This window comes from Pseudopipra pipra, chromosome 22, assembly GCF_036250125.1.
Source record: "Pseudopipra pipra isolate bDixPip1 chromosome 22, bDixPip1.hap1, whole genome shotgun sequence".
Classification (NCBI taxonomy): Eukaryota; Metazoa; Chordata; class Aves; order Passeriformes; family Pipridae; genus Pseudopipra; species Pseudopipra pipra.
The window spans coordinates 3,444,054-3,470,645 of NC_087570.1; the positions used below are offsets into that span (position 1 = coordinate 3,444,054).

The 26,592-nt window shown below is 44.4% G+C and overlaps 1 protein-coding gene across 7 annotated transcripts in view; it reads right to left on the reverse strand.

Annotated features, from left to right (window-relative positions):
• RERE (arginine-glutamic acid dipeptide repeats) overlaps positions 1-26,592 on the reverse strand; it is a 204,006-nt gene that overhangs the window by 77,245 nt on the left and 100,169 nt on the right. For 6 of the 7 annotated variants that reach the window (XM_064678476.1, XM_064678475.1, XM_064678473.1 and 3 more), the window contains exons 4-7: positions 22,713-22,818; positions 21,069-21,165; positions 17,631-17,735; positions 2,573-2,621 (exon numbers count right to left, since the gene is read on the reverse strand). In XM_064678476.1, coding sequence (XP_064534546.1) covers positions 2,573-2,621; positions 17,631-17,735; positions 21,069-21,165; positions 22,713-22,818 — 357 coding nt within the window. Of the gene's footprint in view, positions 1-2,572; positions 2,622-11,109; positions 11,316-17,630; positions 17,736-21,068; positions 21,166-22,712; positions 22,819-26,592 lie in introns of those variants that run through there. The other variant, XM_064678479.1, reaches the window with a different exon arrangement.

Consider the following 26,592-nt stretch of genomic DNA (forward strand, 5'->3'; position numbering starts at 1 on the left):
GTAGTGAAGCTACTTGATCCAAGTTTCCAGAAGTTTATCAGGAAACTGGGTCATCAAGCCCCAACCCATTCCCTTTATTCAGCATTTCTTCCTCCAGAAGGGCAGCTCATTTCCTGACAATTATGCAGGTTAACACCACTTCTCAGCCTACCACACAGACCAAGCATGTCTGCAGAAATATCAGGGCTTGAAAGGAAACCATTTTGTACTGCAAACACAGCCCTCTGTTGTACAGAAGTCAAACACTGATGGACAATTTATCCTCGGAGACAGCGATTGCATTTGTAACAAAGATGCTGCTACAACTCTGCTTGCCAGGCTATAACATACTCACAGAACATACTAATAAGAGAGAAGGCAAGAATGTAGCTACCATATGTGTCCCACTTTAAATTAGTAAAAAAACCACACACATGTGACACTAAATTTAAAATTAAATCCTCGGTAAATCATTTAAACTCTAAAGAGAAACAAAGACGTTTCCTGAAAGCGAGATAGCTGAGCAAAATGAACCCTGCCACTAAATAAGTATTACACTACTCTATCCAGAGACCCAATTAGCATCTTTAGTCATCTACTGCTATGAGATGAGATAGCTGAGAGCCTCTTCAGAAACAGCTTTTAAGCCCTATAATTACCTCCTATACTTACAACGCTAAACGTATTTGAGAGGCAACATTTCTACATAACCAGTAATTACAAGTCACAGGTTCAGATGTCTTTCATGTTCTGCTCTTTAATCTGTACTTTATTTTACTTCTTGCCTGGGAAAATGGATATGTCATTGAACTTCTCTTCTGGAAAAGGATAAGCCAGCATTATCCCCAGCTGAGGTTGCTGGAGGAGCCATGTGCTCCAGCAGCCGGGGGGGCTTTGCACAAATCCATGTTCAGCCTCCTGTACCCTTGGAATGTGCTTCATTACTGGAGTCACTCCCAAAAGCAACTTCCTCTTGAGCACAGAATCACTGAGGTTGGAAAAGACCTCCAGGATCCCCGAGTCCAACCTGGGACCCATCACCACGTTAAGCACCGAGTGCCACGTCCAGTCTTTCCTTAAACACTTCCAGGGATGGGGACCCTCCACCACCAGGGCATTAATTAGCCAAAAGCTGTCACAGGAGCACATCCAGTAGAGACCCTCTGTCCTCCTGTGCTGGTGAATTTGGAGAACTGCAACTCCACAGCACATTTATCTTCACTGTGTCCTTGTTTGCTGTGATGACACAGGCAACACTTCGGGGGATCTGTGCACTAAGTAAAAACCGACCCAACAACAGCCTCCAGCATCTCTAACACACACTGTTTAAGGAAAAAGAAGGCAAGAGATTCATAAAAAACTACCCCCTGGGGACCTCAGGGTTGTTTCTGGGTTCTGCTGCATGTCCTTTGTGCTCACTAAGGTGGGTGGAGTGGATCCATATCCACTCCCTGAGTTAGCCCAGGGTGCACAGGAGACCCTCTTACACCTTCCACAGACAGAATCAAACAACAGGACAGAGAGCAGCAAATACCACCTTCAGCCTGACTTCCCACCAGGGCCACCACAATCAACCATTCCTGGATCTCAAGATGACACCTTACACTAATTACCAGGCTGAGAAGAGCCCTCTCAGTGGTGACATTTGTCAGGATGTACAGGGATGCTCAGCAGGTGAGGCAGAGAACAATGCAAGTTTAAAGCATCAAGCAAGCAAGGATTTAACAGTGTTCTAAATCAGTGGACCTTCTCCCTGCTCTGTTTTTTTTTTCCCCCATCCATAAATGCATCTGGTAATTACACCTTCCAGCACAGGTGACTAACGCCTGCCAAAATATTAGATGACAATTTGAGATAAAAGTTGTTTTGAAGGTACCATTTACAGTGCTCTTATTATAACTGTGGAACAGAACAGCACAGGTTGAATTGCCAAGGACGTTTTTCCTCTGAAGCAAAACATCCTTAAGAATGTTACATAAATATTTACTTTCACTTGTTATTAAACAACATTTTTTAAAAGGGTCTGAATGAATATTCATCACTTGGATGTGAAAATCCAGTACTTGGACAGTGCAAAGTCAATTCTACAAGTAAAGGAGAGGATTCAGTTCCCAGTGACAGATCTGGCTCCATGAACCACAGTAAGCTGTATGTTAATGCTCTTTAGGAACAGATTATTTTCATTGCTTATGAAGGATTTCCCTCAAATTAGCACTAAAATATCAGGCACAACTACAGTCTTAACCTTATTCTGCTTCCCAGTGTTGGAACACACTCACCTTTCTCAATTCCTATTTGAACAATCCAAACGACTTGAGGCACTTTTTAATTTCCAGTAGATCTCACAGTGCTTCAATCTTATTCAAGAATTAACCCAACAGCACTTCTGCTAGTAAAAATCATCAATATATCAACATCTGTCAGAAAACCCTGGGCTCAGGAATTCCAAAGGACTCACTAAAGTGAGTCATCTAAAGATGATTCTAAAAAACTCGCCGGGTTTGAACAGATGTAATTTTAAATAAACATCATCTGAACAGATCAAGAGGCAAAAGCATGTCCAGATGTTGGGATACAAACAAAACCCCCTTACCTGATGGCTGGGTCCAACTCTGATTTCACCTTGGGTACTGTTTAGCCTCCTAAGATATAAAAAAGAAACCAGCAATGAGAAAGAATTGCAATTCATAAAATTCAGGGGCACGTTCTGTCACTTCTTTTCATTGCATTTCCAATGCAAATGGAAGAGAAGCAAAAATAAATGTTCTTAAGAAAACCAGGGGGGATATAGTCAGGTGTACACTGAGCAAGCTGGGCTGGCAGGAGGTGTCCCTGCCAGCTCCAAACCCTGCCATGCAGAGTCACCTTCCAACAAGCCCCTGATCTGGACAAATCCTGTGATCCTTTACTTGTTTCCACCCCAAACTAATGCAGACAACATGGCAAGTATTATCCTTCAGCAAAACCACCAAACCATTAAATCCCATTTGATGCCAGAAAGGTCACTGGAGGGTGTTTTTTATGTGATAATATCATGTCTTTATGAACACTTTCACCTCAACATCTCAAAAATGTTGTTTAAATAGGTGTATTAAATTCAACTTCCCCTCACTGACCATTCTGAACTGTAAATCACCAGTGCCCAAGTGTGGAGCTGAACAGGCCTTACCCAGGGCAACTCAGGAGAACCTGTCAGACAGGAATAAACACTGGGTTTGTAACACTCCATCCTGTGCCCTGATATTTTGGCAATGTTACCCTTCCTAGGAAGCAAATCCACTCCAAAATATAATGCCAAGAGCCTCCTGACAACGACGAGAACATGTCAAAATGTTTTCCCCCCCAAATGCATATTTTTGTGAGACACAATCTGACACTGTTCTCTTGTTTTCAGGTTATGCAAAGGAATGATTGAACTAGGAAATCAATTTTATATTTACAAAGTTACACATTAAATACCAGGGTAGGTTTTTTTTCCAGCTACAAGGTGTCAGAATTTTTCCCTGTGAGGAAGGAAGGGGAACCTGACAAGAGAAAATGCTGATGGCTCTTCCTTTATTCCCAGGATTCATTTTAAAGCCGTGCACATCTCTGCTAGTCAGTGCAAGTCAAACCTAAAACATGCCTGGGCAGTGGCTGCCAGCTCCAGTTCTGCACCCCAGCCAAGGGCTGCACCAGCAGGTTTTGTACCTGCACAAAAAATTGGGCTGTTTTCAGTTTAAATATGAAAAAGCCCAGCGCTCCAAATATCCCCCCAACTCCCAATTTCTTCAGTTGCACCACAATGAATATGATAAATACAGCATTTAATAACCAGGGCTGGAGGATCCTGTAAGGAACTGCAAAGTTAAAAACAAAGTTTTGGATGGGACTTCTGCTCCCATCTATTCCCATGGAAAGTCAGTGGGGTTATCCAACCATTTCCCACGTGAAATGTGGAGAGGAACAGTTCTGTGTGCCTTTCCATCACTGTTTGCTGATGATGTTCACACCCTCCCCTGCCCCAAAGGTGAGGACAGGGCTGAGTGAAGCTGCTGTGCAGGCTGCTCTCCACCCCACTTGGATTGTAAAAGGGCACAAAGCCATGGCTCTGCCAGGGCACACAAGCTGTTCCAGAATTTTCACTGGTTCCACGTCCCCAGGAATGGGTTTCAGACGGAAAAGAAAATTCTCGTTAGGGAAACTAAAAGGCACTGTAGGTTTTAAGCTAAATTATATTGGTGAGAGCAATTACAAGGAGAATGGAATGGCATCCTGTGTTTATTCCATGGGAAAGGGGGAAAAAAAGGAGCCAACACTGTATATGAAATGTGACACAAAAGAAACTGCTGTAACAAAGCAGTATCCATAGCAACAACAACTTAATATTTCAGTCCTCTTCAGCTGCAGTGGATTAAATATAATGACAAGATGTTCCCTTTGAAAAGTAACCTGTTGCCATGACAACGTTGTGTTCTGCAAAGTAAACAGGGGCTGGTCAGAGAGGAGATGGAAGCCTGTGCTGGAATATCAAAAAGGCAGGAGCTGCTGTGGCAGAGCAGGGCAAAAGCAGCAAGGCTCTGATCCGGGAGAGGCTTGTTCCCAACAGCTCCCGGAGAAGAGAGAGGATGTTCAGTTCAATAAAGCTTTGTCCTTCCCATTCTGAAGCAACAGGGGAGGTTGGAGGTTCAAGGCCAAAGGCAGCAGCGCTGAGAGAAAACAGTTCAGAGGTGAGGATGGGAAGGGACTGGAGGCAGCACAGGCTGGTGCAGAGCTTTCATTTACCAGCTTTAGGAAGAAGAAAGAGGAAGAAAGGTTGGGCACAACAGTTCCTGCACAATTTCCAATCCAGAAATAAGCTTAACCTTCTCTGTTTATCCCCTGCCTTCCTGTCCACACCAGGTTTGCCCCATTTAAACCAAGGGTGGCACCACTGGCAGCTCTGTCCATGAAAACGTGGCACTGCAATGCCAGGAAGGACTGGAATTCCCAGATGGAGCTGCCACGAAGCACAGCAGGACAGCTCTGGGGATAACTTGGGTTCAGGACTTGCAGCACCAACCACTGTTACAGCATGGCCAGAGCCAGGCAGGATTCAAGGCTGGGAATTCCCAGCAGAACTCTGAGTTTGGGGGCAATGGCCAAAGGCACTTGGAGATTTCTGCACAGACTCCTCTGCACAGCTCTGCCCTTGATGTGAATCAAGTCAGTCCTTCCCCAGCAGGAGCAGGGAAGACCTTTGCCAGGTTCTGAGAGGAACTACACACGAGGGGGACCTTTGGGGTCAGGGATGGCGTGTCTGAGGTGGAACCTTCGGAACGGTGCCACTGCTGCTTTCATCATTCCCTTTTTACTGCCAGGGTTCAGCAGGAGACATGCTAGGCAGTAATTGCACGTTTCTGAAGTGACTTGCATGCCTGAGAAGGGGCTGAGGGAGGTGGCACTGCTGCAGCATCACACTGAACCCACTCTGTTCTTCTTCCCTTCATGACACCCAGCAGCAGACACGGTTTAATGTCCTGCTGTGGCCACCACGCACTCAGTGCTCTCCACCACTGGCTCTCAAACATCTGCCACCAGCCAGCAACAGCTCAAACCTCAAAAAGAACTCAGTGATACCATTAAGTTTAAAAAAAAAAAACAACCCACAACAAAATACCAAAACAAAATACCAAAACAAAACCCCACAACCCAAACAGCACACACGGGCCAGAGTTCTGTGCTACCCACTGAACCACTCCGGGCATAATCACTCCTGAGGCTGTGTAATGAGGTGATCCCTAATTAAATTAGAGGGATGCTTCCACAGAAGAAGGATTTTGAACTGGCCAAACAGCTCAGCCACAAACCTCCTCTCCAACAGTGTTTCTGAACCTCTTTGAAGCTCTCCAGAAAGAAAAGTTTGGAAAACCAACTTGCTGAAAGCGGCGGCCTGGTGCGACACGGGCAGGTCACCAACACCAACTTCACAGCACAAAAGAAGTTTCACCCATTAAACTGGGAGCTTTATCAGCCTGGAGCAGCTCTCCCCACCCCGGAATCCAGCTGGAGGAGGGTCAGGGCTCTTGGAATTGAGCCCAGGACCACCGGGACGGCGATTCCTGTGCACTGAGCCAGCCCCAAGGGAGGACACGGTGTTAGCTAAGGAAGTGTGCAAAACCAGCTGGAAGAGGTCATTAATTTTATATGACCAAAGATTAAAAGAGAAAAAACACAGCTCAAAGGCAGAATGTGCAGGGGGTGGGGCTGTTTGCTTGTTTTTAATAAGCAATAACAAGCTCTAGCAGTGAACAATGAATCTGATGAGACTTGGGGTTATTTATGAAACTCAATGGCTTTACAAAATAAAACCATGTCAGATATGTGCATTACAGACATAATAGATTATATACTGCAATTATACATTTAGCAGAGATGTAACCAAATTATTACTGGCCACATAATCAGTTACATCAATTGAGAGCGTGAGGCAATTCCTAGATATTTGTGATTTTGGTAAAATTAACACAAATCTCAAGTAGTTAGGAAAACAAAAGTCTCAAGGAAAGTTTTGGGGTTTTTTTAAATCCTTTAATTCATATAATCCAATACCCAAGATGAAGAAACCCTGCTCTTCAGAGGCAGTTCTAAAAACATCTGGCAAGGATCATTTTGTTCCACCTCCAGAGGGACAAAAACGGGCGAGAACAAAAATTACTCCACTCCAACTTCAGCTGATTAAAAAATAGTTTCTCAGGAGCTGAAGGTGATTGGCATTGCAGGGAAGAGCATCTGCTTATGGTCACTGGTGGGAGACAGGAGACTGAGCCAACTGGAGCCCCAGTTTTGACCTAAGATTATCTTATGCACATCATGTTCATACACTACAAAAGGGACAGGCAGGCTCAGGGCACTCAACCTTTAACCAAAAAAATCCCACAGGTACCACAAATACCTGAGTTAAATACCTAAGAATAACAAGCTCCCTGATTTTCACCTGTCCAGCTTGCACTTGGCTCTTAAACCTTTTTTTTTAAGCAAGATTTTAAAATCCATTTCATAGAAACAGTGTCTTAACCCTCAAAAAATATCCTGGTCAGCCCCTCTTAAGCTGAAGTTTCATTTAAAACCTGTTGTAACAGCGGGTTATAATTAAAACATAAATAAATAAAAAAATAAATGCAGGAGCACTTTTATGTTCTGAGTGAAATATCCACCCTGTATTTCAGACAAGTGAACTTATAAGGGAAGGTTTTCAGTGATTGCTCAATGTCAAGCAGGAATGAACAAACATGTCCCAACACTGGGATGTGGAGGGCAGGCTCAGACCTGCTCCCTGACTGCAGAGCCACAACCTGCAGGAAGCTGGGGGCTGCCCTGCCCCGTGCTGCTGTTTGCAGAAGGAAGTAGTTGCCCAAGTTTGAGTCAGACAGGAAAAGCTCTTTTCAAGATAACGTTATTTTTCACGTTTAAATAGGAGGGGGAAAAAAAAAGCCTATAGAGAGTCCTCAGCACTGTGCTCCACTCAAAAGGTATGGAAGGGACCATAATTCAGCTGAGACAAGCTCCTGCAGAGGAAACAAGTGTTCTCTGCACATTGGAATTACCTGGGTGGGTGATATTTGCTGGCAGATTTCATTGATCACCTCTCTCAGACTTGTTTTCCAGTATTTGTTCACCTTTCAATAAGGAACACACCAGTATTTTGATCATAAGTTCAAAAAGAAAAATCATACAGTGGAAACTTGCCTGGTTGTGATGCAAAGCTGCACAGTGCAAAGGTTTTTATCTGGTTACATGGGATTTTAAAAGAACCAGAATGTTACTTATTCAAAAGTAACACTTACACTGATAAGTAAATGTGTAAATGAATTCACCATGGAATGATGTTGCTTTAAGTCTTTATCCTGCACAGATTCTAGAATAGCCAGGCAGTACCTTTGCACTTCCAGAGCAAATATGCACCATTAAAACAGAACAAATACCACAGTGGCACCATTTTTTTTTAGCATAGTCTCAGTTTCTGGGTAGGACAGTGGAATGGGGCAGCAACCTTAGCAGGTAATTTTTCCATAAAGCTTCCTCAGGTGCCAGGCAATGATCCCCCATTTGGGCTCCTGCTTGAACAACACAAACCTCCAGCTCCTTGAACAGCAGGCACAGGGAGGAAGAACAAGGGGAGAAGGATGTGAAGCATAAAGGAAGCTTGAAGATATCCCTGGTTCTGCCACACACTTGGAAATGCAAAGCTCTGATTAAAACAAACTGCAGCCTGAAGAATTGGAAGGCAGGGGGAAGAGGTGATCTGAGTGATTTATGCCTTGAAAAAAGCTAAAATGAAGGCAGAAGGAAGGGAAGAAACCATCAAATACTGGGCCATTGCTTCTTCACCCAAAGGACAATACACAAGCACTTCCCATGATATATTTGTGACTTCCAACAGCTCTTTGGAATGGCACTGTAAGTCACCAGAACACCCACCAGTAACCTCTAAAGTGGGGAGAATCCTCTGGGCATCCAGCCAGCCTAAAATTCACCTAAAATTCACCACCTGGAGCACAGCCCAGGCTGACCAGGGAGGAAAGAGGCTTTTCAGGGCACTAAAGATCTTGCCAGTGCCAAGACTGCTCATATCACACAGCCTTAGTCCTCCTCACACCAAGGGTTTTCTTGGTTTGGCTTTTCTGGGGGAGGGTTGTGGGTTTTAGAGGTTTTCTTTAAGGTGGGGGGAGAAGGAGGTTGGTTTTTTCTCTGTGCTGTTGCCTTTTTTTTTTTTAAAAAACAGGTCCTGTACTCCTACACACAAACCTCAGGAGCTGCTTTGGTTATAAACTCCAACCCCCCAGGTGGTAACACAGGTGACAGACATTTGTGTTGAAACACGTGGAAAGGAAAAATTGAGATCTCAAAAGCACTGAAGGTCTGCTGTGAGAGGAGCATTGCCACAGGGAATACAAATACCCATAGATATGCCAGAGGCAGGAACCATCTGATTCCACATCAGGGCACAGGCACCTGAGGCATCCTGCAAAGGGGAGGTCTGGGAGCCAAAACATCCAACATCACATCCACAAGTTCTTGTGCAAGTGATCAGTGAAGAATGACACATTTGGCATGTTATTCCAGCTGTATTTGTTTTGCCAAATGTAACGGTCCTGCTTAACAATCAGGTTTTGTGGCTGTTATAACCTAGAGGTCCTTATTCCACCTGTGCTATTGTAAATCAATCTCACCGTTTTTAAAAATAAGCATGACCAAATGATCATTTTAAGCTTAGAACTGGCATTATTCTCAAACTTTTCTTAAATGCAGGCACAAATTGCCACTGAAAAGCAGCAGAAAGAAGATTGCTTCATACCCTTCCCATACCTCAATGCATTCTCTTCTGCTTTTAAGTCAACATCAGGACACAAGGTGCCATATCCCTGTATCCCTGCAGAGCACTGTTGTATTCCTGCCCATATTCCAGTAGCTCCTTTATTAGGAATAAGAATGTTTCCAAAGCTTAGGCCTATGGAGACACCTCTTTAAACTATGAAGTGATCCAGCCAGGCTGAGTTCAGGGGAATTGGGCTCTGTCATCATTAGCAGGGCTTTGCTTCAGCCAATGGCAAAAGTGACCAGTGACCCACATTAATTAGGAGTTCTTGATTTTTTATGCTCTACAGGTAGAAAAGGAAATGGAAAAGGGAATGAAACTTGGGATACAATACAGATATGGACATGGCACTAACGTGGGCAAAATTCTGCTGGCTTATTCATCATTCATTCCTCAGCTTCTGACAAGAATCATAGAATGGTTCTAGTTGGAAGAGACCTTAAAGTTCATCCAGTTCCACCCCCTGCCATGGGCAGGGACACCTTCCACTAGCCCAGGTTGCTCCAAGGTCCATCCAACCTGGCCTTGAACACTCCCAGGGATAGGGCAGCCACAGCTTCTCTGGACAACCTGTGCCAGGGCCTGCCCACCCTCACAGGGAAGCATTTCTTCCTAATATCTATTCTAAATCTCTGCTCTGTTAGTTTAAAATTGTTCTCCCTTGTCCTGTCACCCCCTGCCCATGTGAGAAGTCTCTCCCCCCAGTGACACACACTGTGCAGGTGAGTGACAAGGTGTGCAAGGCTAAAGGCCAACCAGCCTGCTGCTCTCCAACTGCAGAGATGGCCCTGTGAGCAGCACAAACACTCCTGCCACCTTTAAATCCACACACTCCAGTAACTCCCAAACGAGCTGCCCTGGTTGAAGGATTTCCCCTCAGCACCAGCCCCTGCAGGGTGAGGTCAGTTCTGCAGGGCAAGGGGCCGACAGAGGATCTCAACAGGACAGCCCTGTTTTGTTCAGACACTCCTGAACGAGAACACGCTGCAGAATCATGTTTACTCCCCTCAACACACCCAAGTCCTCTCAAACCCATCTATATTTAGCAGTGACACTGATGGCTGCCCCACAAGGACCTCAGAGCCAGTTAGGAGCAGAGCCCAAGCCTTACATTTTATTCTGACCAGCCTCAAAAGGGGTTTTGCCAGCCTGCTAAACCACCGTGGGTGCTGCTGACACGGCTCTGCTCCCTGACACAGCACAGGCTCTCAGTGCTCGAGGCGATATTGCTGCAATTTAGATGCACAAGTGTCACCTGCATGTGACTGCCGGGCAAAGAGACCCAGGCTGGGCACTGCTCCTGAATACCTGAGCAAGTGTCAGCGGGATCGCTGCCCCTCCATCACCGGGAGAACCACCCATCCCGGGAGCGACCAATGGATTGTGCTGCCGATGCACGACCCTCCTCTGCCAGCATCCAAACCAGGCCCCAACATTCCCTAATCCCCGCTTCGGCAGCGCTGCGGCTGCAGGGAGAGCCTCTGCAGCTCCCTCCAGACCCGGCATGCACACAGCACCACCGAAATCCCAACTGCACCACGGGGAGAAGGGGGAAAAAAAACAAAACAAACGCCAAAAAATAAGCCCCCACAGCTCCAGCGTTTCAGTCCATGCCCCCCTTGAACCCCCTGGCAGTGCCCTCATGCACCGTGCGAGCAACGCTGCTGAGATTCATCGCAAGGCTCTGAGGAACATGCAACAGCAATGGAATGATTTTCATAAACATTGCAGAAAGTCACAAACAACCGCAAAAATCACCACTGTCTCGGGGAGGCCGGAGTGAGGTAGCCTACCTGCAGGGGCTGAATGGATCATCCATGACTATGACAGGCGCCTGCGGGTTCGGATGTATCCCCGAACCCCCTAGTTAACAGCTAAAAACTCTGCCTTTTCCACTCTACCAACTCAAAATGGAGGCAACATGCAGGCTGAGAGACCTCGGCGAGCTTTCACTGAGCTTGTGCTGTGACCTAAGCCCGCACGCAGAACGCAGAAACTTCGCCCTCGGACTGCCGGCACTGAGCATGTGCTGTGACCCTCCCTCAGCCGCCCGGCCGCTCGGCGCGATCAATCCCAGCGCGCTGTTTCCGTAAATAAAGCTCGGAGCGCTCGGCAGAGCCCTCACACACCGCACACACACACAGATACACACACACACACACACACACACGCCAAGCTTGTGTGCAGGGAAGTGGGGCCTTGGCTGGGGGATCCCTCACGGCCAACGCCGGAGATCCCGCCCCGGCCCCCGCGGCGGCTTCGCCCGCGCTCCCCGAGGCCAAACCAAACGCGCTCCTGGAAGCCTCTTTTTTCTTATTATATTTTTTTTCTTTCACTAGGTCGTCATCAGCTTTTCGAAATTAAAAGGCTCGGATGCAAAAGGAGAAGCGTCGCGTTTTCACGTGCAGTTTATGTGTTGGAAAACGGAGCGGCTGATTCACAAGATACCCGTGTTCTGTGAGGGCATTTAAGGGATGCCAGTTCATTTACAACCTAAATGAACTTATTTTACCTGCAGTGTATGAGAAAATCTAAGGAATATAATTTCATTTACGAGCTAAATGAACATATTTTACTGCAATGTATGAGAGCATTTAAGGGATATTAGTTCATATATGAGCACGTGTGAACATAACATGTTCTACCTGCAGTGCGTGAGGGCATTTAAGGGATATTATTTAATTTATGAGCACGTGTGAACACAATATATTCTACCTGCAATGTATGAGAGCATTTAAGGAACATAATTTCATTTACGAGCTAAATGAACATATTTTACCTGGAATGTATGAGAGCATTTAAGGGATATCAGTTCATATATGAGCACGTGTGAACACATGTTCTACCTGCAATGTAGGAGAAAACTTAAGGGATATTAGTTCATTTATGAGCACGTGTGAACACATGTTCTACCTGCAATGTATGAGAAAATTTAAGGGATATCAGTTCATTTACAAGCTAAATGAACTTATTTTACCTGCAGTGTATGAGAGCATTTAAGGGACATTAGTCCATTTATTGTGAACACAAAATGTTCTACCTGCAATGTATGGGAGCGTTTAAGGGTTATTATTAGGTCATTTACATGGGTGAACACATTGTGAACCCAAGAGGAGCCAGGCTTGACTTCTTGGCTCACCCTTCAATTTTGGCCTTCCTGTTTATATTAATGTGATTTTCAAACAGATTCTTTGGTGCCCATTTACATGAAGGTAACATCCCTTCCCCTGGAGCACACACACAATGATTTAATTAGGATTCTCACCTCTGTTTTTAGGCACCTGAGATGCCTGAAGCTACCACGAGGCTAAAGAAGGGCAAAGAGTTTCTCAGATTTTGAATTTTGACAGACAAACACATTAAGCAGAACAGATCAGGCCACAAAACAATCCCTGATTTCCTCTCTTACAACAGTCCAGTGAGAAAAATTTGTTATAACATAGGTGGATACACAACTTTCTTGTTGTGCTGCCTCCCACTCCCTTCTTGAGAACCTTCACCAACAGTTTGGCTCCTTCAATGAATGTGCCATAATAATTTAAATGTTCAGTAAATGGAATGTTCCAGCTACTGTGGCTCTGCTGAAATTATCCAGTGCCATTTCCTAAGATACAGGATAGAGGAGCCTGGCTCATGCTTGTAAAAAAATTCAAAACTAACACAATCAAAGTTCCTATGGTTGGTTTGGTTTTCTTTTTTTAAATACTAAGTTATACTAGGTTATGGATTTAAAACTTCCAGAAACACGATGAAGTTTTATAAACTTTTAAGAAAAACAAATAAACTCACCATCAACTCATTTCTGTTATAATATTACATTCAGAATGAGACCATCTGACCAGAAAAAGACAACTACTCCAAATATGCTGCCCAGTCTGTACCAGCTGATTGATTTAAGTAATTACAATTGTAAGGTCAAATGTATCCAGTCTTCAATTACAGTAGAAATATATTCCTGAATTTTTTTGCTGCTGTTGTTCCAGTTAAGGTTTTTGACCCCTCAAATTCACGTGAACTTGAGAACAAGCTCTCTGCTTTATGCTCCCCTTGGTTCAGGGATAAATTGAGATATGGACACATGGAAATAATGTCACAGTGACAGCAGTAAATCTGATATCAGCCAGAGAGAAAAACCCAAGGAAGTTACTCATCCATTTCTCTAAACACAGTTTTTGGGAGGGTTTTTTTGTTTGTTTGTTTAAAAGGGATCAACTGCAAGGTACTTCAACACAACAATATCAACTGATACGGAGTGAGGGTAACCAGCACCTTCCGTAATTCCTTCTGAGCACTATTAGACAAGTGACACAAAACAACTTTGCTGTAATTCAGTAGGACCTACAGAAACCATCTGTTCCACATCACAGGGGCACATCATGCACACAGGCCCTAGTTTCCCCCATCAGGAGGATTCATGGTTGTGTTTAAAACTGTTAAACTTATTTAAAAAAAAAAAATGGGACTTGCAACACGCTGTAGGAATTGTCTCATCTAAACAAAGCACAGCAGAAACTGTCAGTGCTGTACTAAGCATGAGCATAACAAGAACTCTGATTTGAGCCAGAAGGATGGATACATTTAAACCCATAATGATCATTTCTCTGGCGCTGCCCCAGGCACTGTTATGTGCTTACAATCAAAATATTCTGACTGCTAAACATTCAGCAGAAAGATGACAGCAAAGCCCAGCTCTGCAGCTCTCCCCAGCCTCTGCTCCCATTTGGGTTCCACATACCAATGGATCATTCAACCACAGATTTGTTCTAAACAGGGGCAAATGAAGAGGGAGCTCTGAAAATCCCACTGACACAGTTCCACAGCTTCCCGGAAGAATATCCACTGTTGCCACCTGTTCCTAGACCTGAAACTTGGACAACACCCACCCTGCTTCCCACTGAAAGGAGGGGAAAATAATAAAGGAAAAAGAGGGTCTTAATTCCGACTTTAAACAGAAATCCCTGTCCAGAGAATGTAAAATGAAGAACAAGAAGGAACAAAGTCCCCTTCAGTGTCACTCTTGGGGACACTCAGACACCCCAGTACTCATTTAACTCACCTCACCACCCACCAAGAACACTTCAAAGGATTAAAAATAAAGGAAAAGCAAACGTTGTGCAATAAAAACACAGACAAACACTTCCCAAAACGTGTACTCCAAAATGTTTGGTATTATTTTGTTGTACGACACAAAACAGCATTGAGGAGGAGAAATTTGCATTCATGGCCATGAAAACTGTTTGTAGAATAATACCTGGTTATTTCTAGTTCCAAGTAAAAAATTCAGTAGCCTTTCAATCTGTATATTTACAGATGTCAGTGTCAGACAAAACTTTATATTGTCTTTATTTACTCCAGCACATCACACAGACCAGCAGCATCTGGCACATCTGCAGCCCCCAGCCACAGTTCCAAGAGCTTTCTCCAAGTCCATACAGGATGTCAGAGCACAAAAGGAAGGCCTGGAAGCAGTGGTGGGATCCCATGTTGGTGGAATTAGTCAGTTCAGAGCAGTCACTTCTCTGAAGAGACACGAAATTAATTATTTTCAAGTACTCCACGTAAAATGAATTTCCTTTCTCAGCTGGCAGGATGAGCTCAGTGGATGCATCCCACACCCTGGAGAGCCAGGAACACATCTCAGCTCTACTGACTGCCTTGATTAACACTACTCAAGGTGTTAACACTCAGTCTCTGGCTTTAAGATTAGCTGAGGGTTTTATTCCACAATCAGAGGTTTTTTAGTGATGTGAGAATTACTGAAACTGGGAGTAGTCTTTTGTCGAAATCTGGAGGAAAAAAAAAAACCAACCCTGCCTGATACTCACTGCAAAGAAAAGTTATCCCAAAATGCAGTTTTACCAGTTCCAGACAACAGCAACAACAGCAGGATCACAGTTGATATTTCTCCAGCTAAACCTACAATCAGCAAGTTTTCAAACAGCAAAAAAAGGACAAAACAAACTTTCCTTGAGCAAAAGGAAACAAAAAGGCCTCGTATTCCACATCCACCGGCACTGGGGATGTCTTTGAGGTCTGGGATGTTTGTGAGTTGCTCTGCAAACACGTGAAAACACAGAAAGCAGATTCCCACCAGGCTGAGCTGGATCTGAGAGACCTGGGGAAGTTTATGAGTTTATGCTGAACACAAACCCACTCCAAAGGAACTCCAGCTCTGCACACACAGCCCACAGCTCAGGATTGTTGGGGCAGAGATGTTTCCCATCCCACATTCCAACCAGGCACTTGAGGGGCTCACACTCATTCACAACCTCATCTACAACACGCTGGTACTTCAGGCTACCAAGAACATTTTCCACCCTCCCCGTGTGAAATAAAACACTGCCTTAGAAAAGCAAACCAAACTGAAGACAAAGTTGTTTTGTTTTGTTGTTGTTTTTTTTAAAGGCAAACCACCAACAGCTCATCCCGAAACGTGTCTTACAATACTTTTCCTTCCAAAAGCAAAATAAATCTGGCCTTGGGAACTCGAAGCCACATGCATTGTAAAACAGTAGCAAACACACAGGTCAAAAATAATCAAGTGACCTTGACTTAGCTCCTTTTTCTCAACCTCCCCCATCCCAAGACAAAATACAGACTCAACGAGCTAGAGTGAAAAAATAAAAAAGAAAGAACTGGCTGCAACCAAATGAAGAAAAAGCTACTTTTCAGAGCTGGCCAGGCTGAGTAATTAGCTGATCACTAAGTGCTAAGCTTTGTCATTGTATTGATCTTTTCAGGCTCAGTCATTTTCTAATAGCTGGAAGAATTAGCAGCTACTTCTACACAGAAAGGGGGTTTAAAACTACCCTGACAGCTCACATAAACGGCATTTCAGAAGAGAAATCATCCATTAAACACTAATACAAACACAGCGCTTAGAATTCAACCTCCATGCCAAGACTGAAGAACAGTGACAAATACAGGGGGCAAGGATGGTGCTGAATATCAGAGAGGTGGACCGTGAAAACCTCACAAATGCCTTGCCTCGCTGGACTGCTCCATGCACAAACGATGATACAAACATATTTTAACATGTTTTATTTGAAAATATTCCGTTCCCAGAGCTCAGCACCACACACCACCAAGAGACCTCCTGGAGACTTACACTGAGTGTAAACTCACACTCCTCCAGGCCCCTGTCTCAGGGTTAAGGACAGTTTAAGACACTCCAGAATAAGGTGCAGGCAGCCTCATAAATAGGCAATTACATAATAATAATAATAATAATATGCCCACCCAGGGAATTTCTTCCTAACTGCGAGCAGGTCGTGGTTGGCTCTGCCCTGAAGCAGAAAGATCCATATCTGCATCAAGAACAGCAAACCTACCATGTAACAATTCAAATATTTATTGTTTATATGCCTAGCTAATCCCCACTTCAAACAATGCCTCTAGAAATCAAGGTCCACAGCTAATTATGTTCTGCACTGAAAGGAACAATGCACCTTTCAGTGGGCACAGGCCCCTTGTTCCACACAATTCATCTTTTACTCCAGTCAAATATGCCCCTACACAACCAGCTCAAGGCTGGGGTTTGTAAGGTGTTCTCTGGGTTTAGAAAATTCCATAAATGAAGAAAATACAAGTCCTGGTTTGGACCCAAAAACCAACGAAGGTACACTCCAAACACAGCTGATAAATCCTGGCTGGAGAAATGCCAGGCAGACTGAAAGAGCTGGGAAATAAAAGAGCTGGACACACCTTCAAACATGTACTGACTCCCAAAGAGAAGTTCCTTCTGTACCTCTAATTTGTTCTCTAGGCCAGCAAAGCATCAAGGAGGAATTGCTGCTGACCCTGGATGAGAGCAGGAACTCCCACACTTAAAAACTTCCAATTTGATTTCTTAAAAGTGTCTAAATTTCAACTTTGCTTGCTAGGAGATGCAAATGTACTTTAAAAAGTATTTTCAGGGGTGTACATCCAGCCAATGAGACAGCAAAGAACTCCTGCTGAAGTCTGCAACCTTTAAAACAACAAAAAAAATTCCACATTTCTAAGAAGCTGTTTGGAAGCAGCACATTATTTACCCAGAGATGCACCTGGATATCAGGATTTACTGCAAAACCTTTGTTTTCTACTCCTGTTTTCTCCTATATAAACACACACTCCAGCAGAAAGATGGAGCTTCTCCCTTGCATTCCCTTTAATCAGCATCACACTGGATTTTTAACCTTTCTCCCCTTGAGTAGTTGTCATAGAATCACAGAATTAAGGTTGCAAAAGACCTCCAAGATCATCAAGTCCAACCTCTGACTGAACCCCAGCTCAGGTCAGTGGTAAAGTTGCCTTTAAAAGCCACTTCACTTACCTTGTCTCTGGATTATAGCCCAGGATGTAGAAAAATGAATCCACTCTGGCTTTGAACTCTCTAGCAGCAAAAATGTCAGAGAAATGGGAGATGTTGCACTTCCCTCTGGAAGAAAGAGGGAAAATGGCATTAGAATTCTTGCTTGAATAACAGCTATTTTAATTAAGTGCCACTGCAATCTGTGGATGAGCCACAGGCATCCTCGCTCTCATAAATGTCCAAAACCATCATAAATACCAGCCTGTTGTAACAAATAACCATGTGGATTCTTTCCCACGGTGGAAAGGGAAGGAAATCCAGTTACAGTGTCTCAGATGGTGTTCTCCAAACAATCATTAATCCTCCTTTAGCCAGCACAGAGTCCAAGGAGCCCAAATTTAATCAGACTAATGAACAATACCTAGAAATACAAGCCTGAAAATATCTAATTTTCGAAGCTTTTACAGTCTTATTACACTTCAATCTTCCAAAATTGTACTATTCACATTGCTGGAGTCAGACTGGGAAGTCAGCTTTGTATTTAGAAAGCTAAATAAAACCACAGTTTAATAAAAGCTCCAAACAAAAAGCAAAGCTGTGCCGTTTTTAGCAAGCCTGCAATCCCAACAATACAAATTCCAAACAGACAGAAGTTTCTCCCTTCTCCTTTTGTTCCTAAGAGAGTAAAACACACAAAGACATATTAAAAAAAATGAAGGGGGAAAAAAAGAGACCTGAGGATTTATTAGCTTGTTCCACCACAGATTGCTAATAATTTCTTTAATACAGCTTGCTGATGAAGTCATTATCCTTAAGAAGAGCATTCAGACTGACTCTAAGAAGTTGTTTCTCATTTCCTAGAGGGTTTGTTGGGCTCTTAATGTTCCACAGCTGCTCGTGCTCTGGCAGCAGCACATCCCACTCTGCTGCCTCTCAGTAAATCACATCAGGAGCAGGCAGAGACAAATGGGCCAGAGAGCCAGAGCTGGGGCTTTTTATCTAAACCTGAGTCGAGGCAATAAACCAAAGCACAAGACTTGGCTCTTTTGCAGACTGATAGCATCTCCTCTCCCTTGCATTCACTGAACAGTACTCACTGTTATAAATAAGCTGCTATGGGGGTTATTTAACACTGTTAAAGGTTTGCCAGTCCTGGTTCAAATGGAATGAGAAGTGCTCTTGCCACCAGGACGCTGAGATGAATCATTATTTTTGCCTGCAATAATCATTATTTTGCCCAGGCTGCTCAGCAGAGCTGGGAAAACACCTCATCCTTGAACAACTGTATCCCTGAACAACTGCATCCCTGAATGACTGCATCCCTGAACGACTGCATCCCTGAACAACTGCACCCCTGAACAACTGCACGGGGGAAGCTGGAATGCTGGACTTGCTTCCCTTCCTCATCTTTTCAGGGTAAAGCACTTCAAAAAGGCTTTCCCAGTCAACAGCCAGCTAAGAACTGCCTGGGAATGTGAGCTCTCCAACACTTCACCTGCTGCAGGTGAGGGAAACACCCCTGGGAGGATGGAGGAGGAATAAAGCTGCTGCTGTTTGAAGCCAAAATCGATACTGGGATCCTGCAGAACTGCCCCTGGCATTGCCCAATTCCCAGTGCATGGCCTTGCTGGCAAAGCACAGAGAGCACTGGGTACTGCCCAGGCCGTGCCAGGCTCTGATGGAACATCAGCAAGGTGTGGAACACCCATCCCACACAAACACTCAACCCAAACTCCTCCCTGACACCCGTTTTCTCCCCGGTGGCTGCTGCTGGTTTCCTGGTTCAGTCATTTAGAACGACAGAAAACGAGAAGGGGGATTTGTTTTGATAATTCACATTAAATTCACATTTTAAAAGCGTTCTGGGGAAAGAGATTGAGTTTCCTTTCAATAATTCAGCTGACAGTTAATAAGCATTTGCCAGCTAAGCTGCATTATCTGTGTCAGTGGCAGCAGCACATCTTGTTCACAGCATTTCACACAAGGAGTGCTGCACTCACCACAAAGATTCACCATACAGGTAAAATTAAGCACATCATTTTTATTACACACTTCCACAGGGAGCTACAACTCTGCTCCAGTTAAATTTTTCCACTTGTTGGAGCAGAGGATTGGTAGTTACAATCACCGGTTTTATTTCCCAGTTTGTCATCAATTCATCCTGTGTCCATTTGTTTGCAGAGGGCAGAGGAATAATCTGGTATTATAATAAATTAGAATTTCATGTTAACCTTTCATGCATCACGACACACTCTGCCCACTCCACGTTCTCAGCAAGAACACCACGTGCCATTATCCTTATGTTCAACCTGTCCACTGGGAGAAGGTTATTTTTCTAGTCTGTTTGCCATACATGTAAATTCCATTTTTAACTTTCCATTTCTATCTTTTCTTTAAAAAGAAAAAAAAAATAAAATAAAAAAACCAGAAAGGATGTAGAAGAGAAGGTAAAATACTCCCAGGGAAAATTCCAGACACACAGTTGAGTTTCTCCCTGTTGAAGCAGACAGATTTCCAGCTTGGTTCCATCAGGACAGCCAACCTCCTGCTAGCTGCTCTCTGGGAATGCTCATTTAATATTGCAAATCGACCTCCTGTAACTCTGCAAAGGCACTGTGGAATTCCATGAGCTTGTAGTACACCCCTGGAATGCTCTGAGTTTATAAAAGAAGTCTAACACGTAAATCAAAGACTTCCCCCCCCCCCCAATAGAACAGGAGCTAAGTTTGTCTTGAAGTAAAGTGGCTTCAGCAAAGTGACTCTGAGCACAAAAATGTCTCCAGATGGCTCTGGTGAAACACCATCTGAGCATTATTAGCAGGGAGATTATTCAATTTGCATTTTGACAATATCCAGGCATGTTTGGCAGGCTGAAAATCAGCTGAAAAATAACGCCTGGCTGTTTTTCTCCGAAAACATTTGGCAGTGGTGGCGTGTCCCCCTCAGCTCGGACAGCTCAGGCAAACACTGGTGAGCAGGAGCAGCAGCCCCCAGGGAAGGGCAGGGAGCAGGAACAGCTCCCTCTGGGTGTGCAGGGAGCAGGAACAGCTCCCTCTGGGTGTGCAGCCAGCGTTTAATGGAGCTCTGAGCTGTGACAATGACAAGGGCCCGGGAGAAAAAGCCTTTTAACACAATTTAATCAGGGCAACACCCCAGCAGTCCGGGCTGCAGGAGATGCCACCGTTACCAGGGCAATCAAACCCCGAGCAGGGAAGGGAACCAGCGATGACCTCAGCTGGCAACGACTGCAAACAATGTCTTCTGAGCACCATCGATTAACCGAGATTAAAACTGCACAATTACAGCTCGGTGCTGAATGAGAGCAGATAACGCCAGTTAATTACTGCGGGAGAGGAGGAGAAAGCTGAGCTGGGTGTTAATGACCCCACACAAACCCAGCACAGCCCCTCTGGTGTCACTGAGGGTTCTCTCACCCCCCTCAGCCCCGCAGGGTCTCACCTGAGGGCAGCAGCGTGGTAAGTGTCCACGTAATCCGAAATGAAGAGCTCTCTGTTCTTGATAACGGGGTCTGTGATAACCAGCTCTCGTCCAGAGTCTGCCAGAAAGCACAAACACAACCCCCCAAACTCGTTAGCTGGTCTGCAGGTGGTTTTTACAGGTCAAAGTGTGAGGATGGTCCTCAGATAACACACTCAGGTTAATTAAGGTGACAAACACTCTGTTTAGGTGGCCTGTAAAGGATGGGATATGAGAATTAATGTGTAAGAATGGCATATCCATTCTTATACATCAATTCTCCCTTGCCATAGCTAAAAATCTTCGGAAGGGAAAGAGCTTTTAAGGAAAAAGGATGACACATTTATCCACTGACCACTGGAAACTGTCACTCACTCCTAGGGGGAAGGAATTAAGGTGGAAGGACATAAGGAAATTAAATTGTTACTGACTTTTCCAGGATAAGGTTTGGGCTGTTTTGCATATTTAATGTCAAATCTTCAACTAAATCTTGACAGCACTAACTGCTTAGTCCTCTGGCTTTTGAGGTAAATATTGATATTCATGTTGAAACACCGAAAATTCTGAGTGTTAACAAAAACTGGAACACAACACAACTTTTTCCCTGACTTCTTCATAACCCCTTTGAGGAGCACGAAAACACTCGCCCAGGAGTGCATAAAAAAGCAGCCATGCTATCAAAACTGCTCCCTGTCTGACACTGGGCCTGTAATCTCATCCTCAGAAGTTTCGAATAAATTAGTAAGAGAAACGTTAAGATTTGTGGAGCTTTTGCTAAAAAGCACACACAGAATGTCCTTTAAAAGGAGAACTCGTGCTCAACTTTGTACTGTCAGGCACCAGAAAAGTTGCTGTGTTCCATATTTCAATCATCAACTTTTATCATCACAGTTCACCTTGGAGTATCTTCAGAATTTTGAACAGTTGCCTCAAGGAACTTCCCTGGTAAGAACAGAAGCAAATGTTATGTCTTCCCTGGAGGCAAGAGATAAATGGCACTGGGATATGTACACTGAAGTTTCTTCTGCTTCTGTTAAACCCAAGATCACACTTGTTTTTGCAAAGAGAGAAGGGGAAACGGAGCTGTGAGTGTTTCAGTTCCATCCCTTCCTGCAATATTAATCACGGGGAATAGTCACGGGGGTGAGGGGCAGGAATGGAAAACACCCAGTTCTCCACAAAAATCAGGAGAGATTTGTGGCAATGGATTTGCCATATGCAGGATGGAAAAAGTCCTGTCAGAGATGGACTGGTGAGGAAAACAGCTCTAACCTTATGGAAACAGAAGTAAAACACCCAGTTCTCCACAAAAATCAGGAGAGAGTCACAATTCCTTTGGATAATTTGGTCTTCACTTAGTAATTAGCACAGAAGGCCTACAAAGGATTCAGTGTTGGTTTTGTTTTATCTTGTCTCTTAAGGGTCTGTTTAATCCATCACAGAAATGCATCTGATTACAGCTGTGGGTACAGGAGTTAAAGGAGGCAGGGCAGAAACACCACCAGCTGATAGATGGTTTTCATCCCGTCCTTGCTTCACACCCCTCTGCAAAAGTGTTCTTGCTCTGTTAAAACTTCAAACTGAGAGCAAGGCAAAGCAGGCCTGGCTCTGGGAAGCCTGACTTACCATTCTCATTGTGCCTGTCCTGGACCAAGTGCTGATAGACAGAGTCTGGGACCTCAGACTGGCGATAGTACCACTTGACGTTCATCAGGAGATGGTCCCGTTTGCTCTGAAAAACAAGGTCTGAAGGCATTACTAAAAAGGGAAATCACACCACACCTGACACAACCTTCTAAGTTCTCCACACTGAAACCTGAGATAAAACCCAAAAAAGGAGGAAAAACCCAAAAAGGAGGAAAAACCCAAAAAGGAGGAAAGCGTTTCCATGACGCCGAACCAGAGAAACGTGCTGAGGACAGATGGATTTTCAAAGGCAACAAGAACCTCCTGCAGTTGTATCTCTCTGTGCATCTGACCAGCAAACACTAATCTATTCACTCACATTAATTAACCCAAGAAAAGAAAAGGCAGGGATTAGAAAAGGATTGGAATTTCTGGCCTCATGCAGCGTGGTCTTAGTCTGCTGTTTCTACAACCATGAAGTATTTATGGCCAAACATGCAAAAAAGAATACCAATAGTAACATAATTCAATGCAACTCTTTTTTAATAGTTGAAACTAAGAGATAATAGAATTTCCCCCCCCCCAGGGACAGATGGATTCAGACATAATCATAGATGTTCTTTATTACACAGAAGAATAGGATGCTGCACTTCAATCACAATAATTACAGGCTCTGACTGCTCATGAACCTCACAGCAAAATTTACACAAAACTATCTTCTTCAAATGCTCCTTTTTCATTGAGACTCTCCAGCCACCAATTTGTTCCTTCTTAGAAGGAAACTGAAGCACAACCACCACTTAAAAAGAGAATTTTTAGATCAAGTCATTACAGACTCTGCTTCAGTTTATCTCTGAACCCCTCGGTCAGCAATTCCTTCTGCTGTTCCAAAACACTTGAAGAAACAAAAGCCTGAAGGGAAAATAACATTCTTTTGGCATGAGGCAACTGCAAGTTCGTGTTTTTCCGGATTACAATTCTCCAGACCCTTCTAGGATTGCTCCTAAAACATTTACATTTCCAAGTCAAACCACAGGTCACTGGCCCGGAAGGTTCCTGTTGTCTCTCCTGTTGTTGTTACAGCGATTCTGCTTCACAAACAACATCAAACCCTTCCCATTCAAAGCACTTGGTGAAGCCTTTGATGAGAACCACGTGCAATACCAGAAAACCACTGCCAGTGGCAGCATTGTGCCAGAAAAGTTTGTGACTGATCCACCACTTCCACACGAGATGCACTTGAATCCTCAAAGCCCATTCAAGAACAACACTTGGGCTGTACAGGAGAAACCTGATCCTGCTCTGTTGGGTTGGTTTGTTGTTTTTTTTAAATAACACGTCTGCAATCAAAGCCAACAAGCTTGTCTAATGCATGGAAACATCAAAAGGACAAGGAGTGAGAGGCAGCTCTGATTTCTGGCGCCTGCTGTTCCAAAATTGGGGTTGCAGACTCGTCTGTTCTCCTGCAGCACAGCTTTTGTGAGCAGCCTCCCTGAATCCTGGAGACAAAGTAAGTACAAGGAAATAATCTGTTACCCTCTCACCAAGTGCTAACAGGCACTGCTTGAAAGGATGGGAAACATCCCAACGACCCAAGCATTTCTCTGGGAATTCTCTCTGCATTCCTTAGGTGGGAGGAGAAAGCCCCCACTCTTGTGCTGAACACACAAACCATCCCTCTGTGGCACAAAAACCCCACTCCCTTTTATATGAGAGCAGTTTACAACAAGCAATAACAGCTTAATGCTTTGATTTGCTGGGTTTGTGCCACTGAAGCCAGGGGGCTCTCAAATAAGACAACCCTCCAAGGAGCAGTGGGAAGGAGGCACAAGTGCATCTGTACAGGGAACCAGGAAGGAGGACTGAAAAATCCACTCTGGGATTTGGTGGAGGAGGTGGTTTTGAATAGCAAATGATACCAGGGGGAGGAGGAGGACTAGAAATCAGGAATGGAAGGTGCTTACAAAGAGTTACCTACAAACCAAACCATCCCAAGTCTTGTTCACAACAACAAGCAGCCAACAGAGGTATCCCAGAAAAGAGAGTAAATTATTATATTTTGGAAAAAAAGCAGAGGACAAAGGTAGCAAATGATGAATGAAAGGCTGCAACTCTGCTAAGAGGGGACAGTTTTGCAGAAGGAATTCTGAAGGTGTACAAATTCTGTGTGAAGGCACATCCTTTACATCTGCACACACTGGGATGATATTCCAACAAAAAGGAAAGGATCAACACTGAAATGTTTTCACTGCTTCCTTGGCATCACAGGGAGCTGGGAGGTCACACCTTTTCTGTGAATTAGGCCAAGGCTCTAAAGGAGGTGGTGATGCCATCACCCCACTTCCCTCTCTCTGTTTCTAATTCTACCCTAGAACAGCACAGGGCTTTTAGCAGGGCAGGGATGAGGCCAAGGTCAGCACTTCCAAAGCGTTCAGATCCTCTGGAGAGAAGAAATCAGTGCCTGGAAGTGAGGTTTTCCCACTTGCTGCCATAAGGGACCACCTCACCCTCTGCCCTCCTCCCAAAATACCCTTTTTTGCCGTTCAGCCAAAGCAAAGAGAAGTTTTCTGCCACATCCCCTGGAAGCTTCACTGCCAATGCTCCCCAACATGCACTAAAGAAATGGGATAGCAGGGGATTACCCAGGAGCTCATCAGGAATATTCACACATGAACACACAGAGGAGGCAGGCAAAGCATTTACTGTGTTTGGCAGCATTTTATCACCTCATCACTCAAAAATCCCACAGTTTAAAAAAAAAAAAGGATAACATCTACACACAGGCTGGAGCTTTCTGCCAGCTGAAGCGTTGGAATTTGATGGGGAGATATTTCACTTCCCACTCCGAGTGGGAACCCCTCCGAATGCCTCAGTTGTTCCCCTCCCCGGGCTTTATTCCAGGGGGTTCGAGGTTTCTCTGGCACACGAAGGAGAACAACAACATTTCCTCCCCTGCAATCAGACTCTCAGCCGGGAGATTGGATTTCAGGAGGCGGGGCTGGATGGAAGGAGTTTTTAGGGAGGTGATGAATGGCCCTGTGCTGCCAAACAGGAGTGGGACTGATGGCTCAGGCTGAGCCTGCAGGGGGGAAACGCTGGCACAGGGCAGGACAAAGCCAAAGGAATTACAGGGGGTTCCTAACACAGAGAACCACAGTTCAAAAATGTATCTTTTAAAACCAGGGAGAAAACCATGAAGTTAGAATTAGCACCAGAACAGGTGATAAAACCAAAACACAACCAGGCCAAAGGGCGTGGGATGAACACAGACTCTACACCCACTTCAACCCTGCACTTCTGAACACTGAGTTCTATTAAATAAGTCATCTGGAGGGAATTAGAAATGAGAAGATGGATGAGGATGGCCAGTCTTTAAAGAGTCTCAGACTCGTGGCTCCACGGTGCTGACTGGCTCTCGGTCATGGAATCGTGGGATGCTGCCCATGGAATAACTCAGTGCCTCCACAAGTAAAGAAAGCAGGGACAAAAATATCATTTACAATGGGATGTGCAACTTTTTTAATCAGTTTTTTTACAGAAAGGTCTCTGGATAAGGTTGCAACCAAAAATATGCCACTGTACTAATAAACTGCTATTTGTGCTCTGCTGGCAGGGGTTGGGGTTGGGATGTGGGTTGGTTGGGTTGGGTTGGGGGGTTTAGGGGGGTTTTTTTGTTTGTTTTTCTGTTTGTTTTAAGGGGGAGGTGTGATCTCCTTCCTAAATCACTCTTTTTACCAGGTTTGGTCAGTTTTGTCCAATTAATTCAAAAGCTTCAGCCTGAGAAGCATTTTCTGTGCTTCCTCTCCAATATGGATGATTTTGTGGGTTTTAACCTGAAGCTTCAATCTCCCTAAAAATATATAAAACGTCTGTCAGAGTC